The sequence below is a fragment of the Salvelinus sp. IW2-2015 genome, linkage group LG8, assembly GCF_002910315.2.
Source record: "Salvelinus sp. IW2-2015 linkage group LG8, ASM291031v2, whole genome shotgun sequence".
Classification (NCBI taxonomy): Eukaryota; Metazoa; Chordata; class Actinopteri; order Salmoniformes; family Salmonidae; genus Salvelinus; species Salvelinus sp. IW2-2015.
In genome coordinates, this window is record NC_036848.1 from 30,180,032 (window position 1) to 30,189,318 (window position 9,287).

At 46.3% G+C, this 9,287-nt stretch overlaps 1 protein-coding gene across 1 annotated transcript in view; it reads left to right on the forward strand.

Moving 5' to 3' along the window:
- LOC111967711 (ubiquitin carboxyl-terminal hydrolase 22-like) overlaps positions 1–9,287 on the forward strand; it is a 35,585-nt gene that overhangs the window by 23,374 nt on the left and 2,924 nt on the right. The window contains 9 exon segments of the mRNA XM_023992994.2: positions 1,388–1,405; positions 1,408–1,556; positions 1,991–2,138; positions 5,229–5,334; positions 6,510–6,668; positions 6,928–7,054; positions 7,198–7,289; positions 8,322–8,381; positions 9,079–9,228. Of these exon segments, the coding sequence (XP_023848762.1) occupies positions 1,388–1,405; positions 1,408–1,556; positions 1,991–2,138; positions 5,229–5,334; positions 6,510–6,668; positions 6,928–7,054; positions 7,198–7,289; positions 8,322–8,381; positions 9,079–9,228 (1,009 nt within the window).

Below are 9,287 nucleotides of genomic sequence, written 5' to 3' on the forward strand. Positions count from 1 at the left end.
AATAAACGCACAGTGAATAAAGAATAACAATAATGAGTCTAAAAATAACATGGCTATYTACAGGAAGTACCAGTACCAAGTRGATGTGCAGCGGTACCAGGTAATTGAGGTAGCTACAGTACCAGTCCAAAGTTTGGAAACACCTACTCATTCCAGGGTTTTTCTTTGTTTACTATTTTCTGCATAATAGTGAAGACATCAAAACTATGAAATAACACATATGGAATCATGTAGTAACCAAAAAAGTATTAAATAAATCAAAATATATACTTTATTTGAGATTCTTCAAAGTAGCCACCCATTGCCTTGATGACAGCTTTGCACATTCTCGCCCCTCTGTTTCCTGTAGTTTCCTGTAGTCCACGATCAGCTCCTTTGTCTTGCTGATGTTGAGGGTGAGGTTGTCCTGGCACCACACTGCCAGGTCTCTGACAACATCCCTATAGACTGCATCATTGTCGTGTGTGTGATCAGTCCTACCACCGTCGTGTCGTCAGCAAACTTGACGGTGTTGGCSTCTTACATGCAGTCGCGTGTGAACAGGGTGTACAGGAGGGGACTGAGCACACACCCCTGAGGGGCTCCCGTGTTGATGGTKTGCGTGGCGGATGMGTTGTTGCCTACCCTCACCGCCTYGCGGCGGCCGGTCAGGACGTCCAGAATCCAGCTGCAGAGGGAGGTGTTCAGTCACTGTCTTGAGCTTGGAGTGGACTATGGCGTTGAATGATAAGCTGTAGTCAATGAACAGCATTCTTACCTTGGGTATTGCTTTTGTCCAGGTGGGCAGTGTAGAGTGCAATGGAGATTGGTCATGGCTCACATCAAAACCATGACGCAGTCTTTCAAAGCTTTTCATGGCTATAGATGTGAGCGCTACGGGGCGATAGTTCTTTAGGCAYGTTACCTTGGCTTTCTTGMGCACTGGGGACTATTATTCAAGTATACATTACCAAWGTTACCATAGATTGCCGTAGATGACCTGTTATTTACCCAAATGACTGAAAATGCCAGTAACTTCGGTAAATTACCGGTAGCTTTGCATGCAACCCTWCCTATCAGGGTATCCCAGCTCAGTGGGTCTTACCCTGTTGTCCTCCTGCCAGTGTGAGGCTGCTGTGTTCACTCCAGCCTCCGTCTAGYGACCACTGTGGCCATCTGTTACAGCCATGTCTCCACTGGTTCTCATTTACTATAGTGGTTTTGTCACTGGAATTGATATTCCAATAGCATTGGTATTATGTCTGTTTCTGCATGTCTTTCTCAAGCGCTCTCCCCCCCCCCCCCCATTTACCTGTCTGTTCCTTTCTCTCTCCATCTCCATCTTCCTCTGCCTCCTGCTTTCTCTCTCTCTCTTGCTCGACCCTCTAACCCTCCCCTCTTCCCTCAGGTCTTCGAGGTCTGATCAACCGGGCAACACGTGTTTTATGAACTGTATCGTCCAGGGCCTCACCCATTACACCCCTGTCTGCGGACTAATCTTCCTGTCCGACAGACACAAGTGTGAAATGCAGTCCAACTCCTGTCTGGTGTGTGAGATGTCCCAGCTCTTTCAGGAGGTAAAGGGGGTTCAAAATATCTCTCTCTTTCAGGCTCGCACACCTCCTCCAGTCTCCTCCCTCTTTCTTTCCCAGCCCACCTCTACTGCTGTCTAATGCTCTTGTTCTAAATCTCTCTCAACCCAAAACMATCTTCTCTTTTTAATTTTCTCTCTCCCTCTAAAACCATTGTAGTGGAAGTACTTAGCTAGCGAAGTCGTTGTCACATTGAGTCAGTACGTGGTGGGATTTGCATGGTTTAAGTTCCCGTTTCATCCCACCCCTTCTCCGACCCTTATTCTCTCTTATACCTCTTTTTATTTTCCCTCGCCTCACTTTCTCTTTCTCTCTCTGTCTCTCTCTCTCCATTCCCCCTCTCCTTCTCCCCTTAAATTTAACGTTTCCGTTCTTTCTTCCTCCTCTTTTTCTCATCCCTCCCTCTCTCTCTCTGTCAGTTCTACTCGGGCCACCGTTCGCCCCACATTCCCTTCCGACTGCTGCACCTGGTGTGGACCCACGCGCGCCACCTAGCGGGCTACGAGCAGCAGGATGCCCACGAGTTCCTCATCGCTGCCCTGGACGTGTTGCACCGCCACTGCAAAGGTTTGCATCATAGTACAGGGGCGTACGCGTAGAATCGCGCAGGAACATACATACACACACACACACTACATTATAAGACCTACCTTTTTATATATACAGTGGCAAACACGAATACATTACACAGCCTTACACCCACATACAGTGTCTTCAAAAAGTATTCAGACCCCTTGACTTATTCCACATTGTTACGTTTCACCTTCCTGGTGCAGGTGTTRTGCTAGCGACCCACCTCGACAACATCCGGTGAAATTGCAGAGCGCGAAATTCAAATGACAATAATAGAAATATTTAACATTCATGAAAATACAAGTGTCATACATCAAAATAAAGCTTAACTTCTTTTTAATCCAGCCGCTGTGTCAGATTTCAAAAAGGCTTWACGGCGAAGCACACCATGCGATTATCTGAGGACAGCGCCCCGCATACAAAAGCGTGAAAAAAAAAATTCAACCAGGCGGGTGCGTCACGAAAGTCAGAAATAGCGATATAATAAATGCCTTGCCTTTGAAGATCTTCTTCTGTTGGCATTCCAAAAGGTCCCAGCTACATCACAAATGGTCCTTTTGTTCAATAAAGTCCTTCTTTATAACCCCAAAAACTCAGTTTAGCTGGCGCGCTTCAGTCAATAATCCACCGGTTTCTTCAAAATGCATACAAAATMAATCCCAAACGTTACCAATAAACTTCTCCAAACAAGTCAAACAACGTTTATAATCAAACCTCAGGTACCCTAATACGTAAATAAATGATACAATTTAAGACGGAGAAACTTTATTGTCTTTACCGGAGATAAAGAACAAAGAACACACTCTCATCCACGCGCATGAAAACACTACAGCCAAAATGGGAGCCAAAATAGATAATTTTTCCAAAAACAAGCCTGTAACTCTTTCTAAAGACTGTTGACATCTAGTGGAAGCCCTAGGAACTGCAATCTGGGAGGATTTTGCCTCATAATAAACATGTCAGCCATTGGAAACAGTGGTAGGCTGAAAATGTTTATTTTTTGGATGGTTTGTCCTCGGAGTTTCGCCTGCCATATCAGTACTGTTATACTCACAGACATAATTTAACAGTTTTAGAAACTTTAGAGTGTTTTCTATCCAAATCTACCAATTATATGCATATCCTAGCTTCTGGGCCTGAGTAACAGGCAGTTTACTTTGGGCACGCTTTTCATCCGGACATCAAAATACTGCCCCCTAGCCCAAAGAGGTTTTTAAGCCTTATTCTAAAATGTATTAAATCGTTTTTTCCCCTCATCAATCTACACACAATACCCCATAATGACAAAGCAAAAACAGGATTTTAGAAATTATGCTAATTTATAATAAAACAAAACACTGAAATATCATATATTATAAGTATTCAGACCCCTTACTCAGTACTTTGTTGAAGCACCATTGGTAGTGACTACAGCCTCAAGTCTTCTTGGGTATGATGCTATAACTTTGGCACACCTCTATTTGGGGAGTTTCTCCCATTTTTCTTTTCTGCAGATCCTCTCAAGCTCTGTCAGGTTGGATGGGGAGCGTTGCTGCACAGCTATTGTCAGGTCTCTCCAGAAATGTTAGATCAAGTTCAAGTCCAGGTTCTGGCTGGGCCACACAAGGACATTCAGAGACGTGTCCTAAAGCCACTCCTGTGTTGTCTTGGTTGTGTGCTTAGGGTCGTTGTCTTGTTGGAAGGGGAACCTAAGCCCCAGTCTGAGGTCCTGAACACTCTGGGCCAGGTTTTCATCAAGGATCTCTGTACTTTTCTCTGTTCATCTTTCTCTCAATCCTGACTAGTCTCACAGTCCCTGCCGCTGAAAAACATCCCCACAGCATGATGCTGCCACCTCCATGCTTCACCGTAGGGATGTTGTCAAGTTTCTTCCAGACGTGACGCTTGGCATTCAATCTTTGTTTCAATCTCCAAGCGTGCTGTCATGTGCCTTTTACTGAAGAGTGGCTTCCGTCTGGCCACTCTACCATAAAGTCCTGATTTGGTGGAGTGCTTCAGAGATGGTTGTCCTTCTGGAAGGTTCTCCCATCTCCACAGAGGAAATCTGTCAGAGTGACCATCGGGTTCTTGGTTACCTCCCTGAGCAAGGCCTTTCTCCTCCGAGAGCTGGGCGGCCAGCTCTTTGTGGTTCCAAACTTCCATTTAAGAATATTGGAGGGCACTGTMTTCTTGGGGACCTTCAATGCTGCAGAGTTTTTTTGGGTACCCTTCCCCAGATCTGTGCCTCGACACAATCCTGTRTCGGAGCTCTACGGACAATTCCTTCGACCTCATGGCTTGGATTTTGCTGTGACGTGCACTGTCAACTGTGTGACCTTATAGACAGTGTGCCTGTCCAGATCATGTCCAATCAATTTAATTTACCGAAGGGGGACTCCAGGTTGTAGAAACTTCTCAWGGATGATCAATGGAAACAGGATGCACCAGGACTCAATTMCGAGTCTCATAGCAAAGGGTCTGAATACTTATGTAAATAAGGTATTTCTCGTTTTAATACATTTTGTAAAATTTCTAAAAACCTGTTTTCGCTTTGTCGTTAAGGGGTATTGTGTGTAGATTGCTGAGATTAAAAAATATATATATATACATTTTAGAATTAGGCTCTGTCGGGAAAACTCAAAGGGTCTGAATATTTTCCGAAGGCACTGTACATGTACACACACAAACTTGTACAGACAATCAGATTGTAGAAAGCAGACTGCTCTACTCAAATGGCACCCACGCTCTCTACTTCTGCCACAGTCAAATGGTGGGAGGAAAGCAGGGATACGGGAAAGGAAGGGAGCAGCGACTGGGGGAGAATGAACTAGAGAGGAGGAGAGTGAAGAAAATGGCTGGTCTGCTATCTGACTGCCTGGATGAGCTGAGCTGAGGGGCTGCTAATTGACACAGACWAAGAGCCTCTTTACATAAGTGCTGATTGTGTTTGCTTAGCTCTGTGTCCTCCTTCAACATCCCTCATTCTCTCACTCTTTCTCTCTCGATTTGTCTTTCTCTGATACTGAGGCGGGGCGGCAGCAGTCGACAAGCTTTAATTCTCAATCGTGTGTGTGTTTTGTCCCTGTCCTCTCGATGTTCACCAAGGAGATGATAACGGGAAGAAGGCCAACAACCCCAATAACTGCAACTGCATCATCGACCAAATCTTCACCGGGGGTCTGCAGTCTGACGTCACCTGTCAAGTCTGCCAGTATGCTCCTCCATCTTTCTCTGTGTGTGTGTGTGTCAGCAGTGTGAAAGTTATTTCCTCTGCATCTTTGTGTTTCACCCTTACTGTTTGTTTGTGTGGGCGTGTGTACTATTGATGCATCATGTTGACCAGGTTTCAAACCAGCACTCACTCACTCTCAGCCCTGGTTAGACCCCCTCTCTGCAGTGAGTCAAGGAGAGTGGGACAGATTTATTTTTTAACACACGCATCACCCGTTGCTCCACTCCCACTGTTTTAGCAGCCAGGCACCCTACTGGGCAGTGTAGACTCTGACATAGTGTTCTACCTACATCTGGTGGACACATAGAGTATTGCACAATATTTAGTCATTCACAAAGAATCTTGTGATTTCGTGTAGAGTTTGCAACACTGATTGAGAAGCATTTYTGCAACATTTTGTAAATGTGTATGGACGTGTTGGTTGTTTAGCAACAAAACCGACGTGGGCGCAACTGGGGCAAAACAGACGGGGTTGGCTTAGATTGTTGACAATATGTAAAAAGTAAAAATTAAAAATTGTCTCAAGTTTAATGAAAACACAAGTTAATTTGCACAATGAGCACTTGTTGTCTCTCAAATTCATCGTTACAGATGTTTGTTGGTTGGTTAGCTAGCTAGCGAACTTGYGCCATATTAGGATTGACATGAAATCAGTCGAAATAACTCAAAACAAGACCTCATATCAAGAACAAGATGAAACTAGCTGAAACGAGCCACTTACGATTCCCCACGTCACAGTTTCTTGTCATTGTTYSTAGCCATTCCGAATCACAACTACTCCGACTTCTACCCCATTGAAGCGTGTGTGTCGTTTTCGTGACTTTGTCAGCTAACTCGTCTATATATACACTCACACTCGCATGCAAACTAACATTGTTTAAGTGTTGTAACTGGCTACTTAGGTATTCTAGCGGTTAAAAGCGTGGGGCCAGTAACTGAAAGGTTGCTGGTTGGAATCCCTGAACCAACTAGGTGAAAAATCTCATGTGCCCTTGGCCAAGGSACTTAACCCTAATTGCTACTGTAAYTCGCTCTGSATAAGAGCATCTGCTAAATGACTCAAATGTAGGGGTCATAAGATGGATTCATAGGCTTTGGGTCAGTCAAAGCCCAAAAGCCATTCCCTAACAGACCCCTCCCCTCTRGTCCTGTAGTGGTGTTTCCACGACYATAGACCCGTTCTGGGACATCAGTRTGGACCTGCCGGGGTCGTCCACGCCCTTCTGGCCCCTCAGCCCCGGGGGAGACGGCAGCACACTCAACGGAGAGAGCCACCTCTCAGGGGCCACCACACTCACAGACTGTCTACGCAGGTATCTAATCACTCTCCCCCTCTCTCAGGGGCCACCACACTCACAGACTGTCTACGCAGGTATCTCATCACTCTCCCCGTCTCTCAGGGGCCACCACACTCACTGACTGTCTACGCATCACTTTAACCTTCTCTGTATCTCTCTTTTCTGCTGTCCATCTTTCTATCATGCGTACGTGCGCGCACACACACACACACACACACACTCGCACACACACACACACACTGTGTGGGTCCTGACCCTGGTCCGTCTTCTGCAGGTTTACCCGACCAGAGCACTTAGGGAGCGGCGCCAAGATTAAGTGTAGCGGTTGCCATAGTTACCAGGAGTCCACCAAACAGCTGACTATGAAGAAGCTCCCCATTGTGGCGTGTTTCCACCTCAAAGTGAGCGCGCGCATTTTTTTTTTTGTCTGTATTTGCGTAAAAGAAATTCAAGTGTGAGAGCTCAACTTTAGTTCGTCCTTCGCACTGTAATATCTCTAACCTCTCTCTTTGTCATGTTCTCTCTCTCGCTCTCCCCCCCCCAGAGGTTTGAACACTCTGCGAAGCTGCGGAGGAAGATCATTACGTACGTCTCGTTCCCCTTAGAGCTGGACATGACTCCCTTCATGGCCTCCAGGTCAGTCTGAACAATGAGCCAGTCGCACAGTGGCGGAGACCAGGGCTGCATCTCAATACTCTGAAGACTCTTCCTTTATTCATATTARCCTTCCTCTGCGCTGATCCGAGAGAAGTGAAAGTCAGTCCACTGATGGTCTCTTTGCTATGTAGCCGTCACCTGCTGATTCTTAAACCAGTGCTAGTGAAGTGAAGGAGCCCGAGAAAGGAAGCCCCTTGAGTCAATTGAGAGGCATAGACTTCTACAGGTGTGCGCGTATTCGTGTGTGTGTGTATGTGCTGTCCGACCAGCCACGTTCATTTGCCGTGTGTGTGTGTAATTGGTGTTTTTAACTTAATTAGCCAAACACAGGTGTGCGCTCACACACACACACACACACACACACACACACATCAACCCGTGACTCCCCATGCGTATCCCCTGATGTGCAGCATGTCAACACAGCACCTGCTGCTGAAGGGGACTCAAATGGACTCCAATGGACTCAGATCTCTATCCTCCAGAGAGAAAGAGAGGGATGACTGGAACTGCATGAGTTGAATGAACGAGTGTACGTATGAAAGGGATGCGCCGTATTGGTGCGGAGGMGGGAATTGTGATCTAGGATTAGTGTCAGACGAAGCAGTCAGTCAGGGGCCTCATTAGAAACAGTGCCAGACAGGGTGAGGTGTTAAGGTGTTATTTTTTATTTAACCTTCATTTAACCTTTATTTAACTAGGCAAGTCAGTTAAAAGCAAATTCTTATTTACAATGACCAAACCCTCCACTAACCTGGCCGACGCTGGGCCAATTGTGCGTCGCCCTATGGGTCCCCCGATCACGGCCGGTTGTGATACGGCCCGGGATCAAACCAGGGTCTGTGGGGACTCCTCTAGCACTGAGATGCAGTGCCTCAGACCGCTGCGCCACTCAGGAGGCCTGCTCTGAGGAATGATTGTAACGTATACGTGTGGTATTACGCTAGAGGATGGCTTAGTGTGATGGTCTTTGTTCATCGTTGCTGACATATTGTCTGATCGTGTGTCTTTCAGTAAAGAGAACAGGATGAACGGACAGTACCAGCAGTCAGTAGACGTTTTCAACGACAATAAGTAAGTGGACTGTCCCTCTAACACTGGTACTACACTGAGTATACAAAACGTTACGAAAACATGCTCTTTCCATGACATAGACTAACCAGGTGATTCCAGGTTAAAGCTATGATCCCTTATTGACTTGTTAAATCCACTTCAATCAGTCTTGAGACAATTGAGACATGGATTGTGTATGTGTGCCATTAAGAGGGTGAATGGGCAAGACAACATTTTTAAGTGCCCTTTAAAACGGGGTATGTTAGTAGGTGCCAGGCGTACTGGTTTCCGTCAAAACCCAGCAGCGTTGCAGTTCTTTTCACGCTCAACAGTTTCCCMTGTGTATCAAYAATGGTCCACCACTCAAATGACATCCAGCCAACTTGACACAACAGTGGGAAGCATTGGAGTCAACATGGGCCAGCGTCCTTGTGGAGTCCTTGCCTTGACGAATTGAGGCRGTTTTGAGGGCGAAAGGAAGGGTTGCAACTACATTTGAGGAAGTGTTCCTAATGTTTGGTGTACTCAGTGTATGTTGCATGTAAAGAACAATATATAATGACAGTGAATTTTCTCTGTTCTCTTTTGCTTTGATTTGAACCAATTCTCACCCATTTTCTGCCTCCCTTCCTCGCTCTCTCTCTCTTCCCCCTCTCCCCTTCTCTCTTTCCCTCCTTTCCCTCCCTCCACTCTCTCTCCCTCTCATCCCTCCCTCCAGGTATTCTCTGTTTGCGGTGGTCAACCACCAAGGCACTCTGGAGAGCGGTCACTACACCACGTTCATCCGGCAGCACATGGACCAGTGGTTCAAGTGTGACGACGCCATCATCACCAAGGCCAGCAACAAGGACGTGTTGGACAGTGAAGGGTGAGCTCAGACCGCTGCAACCTCAACCTTTCTACTGTGCTAACCCCCTGCGGAGAATT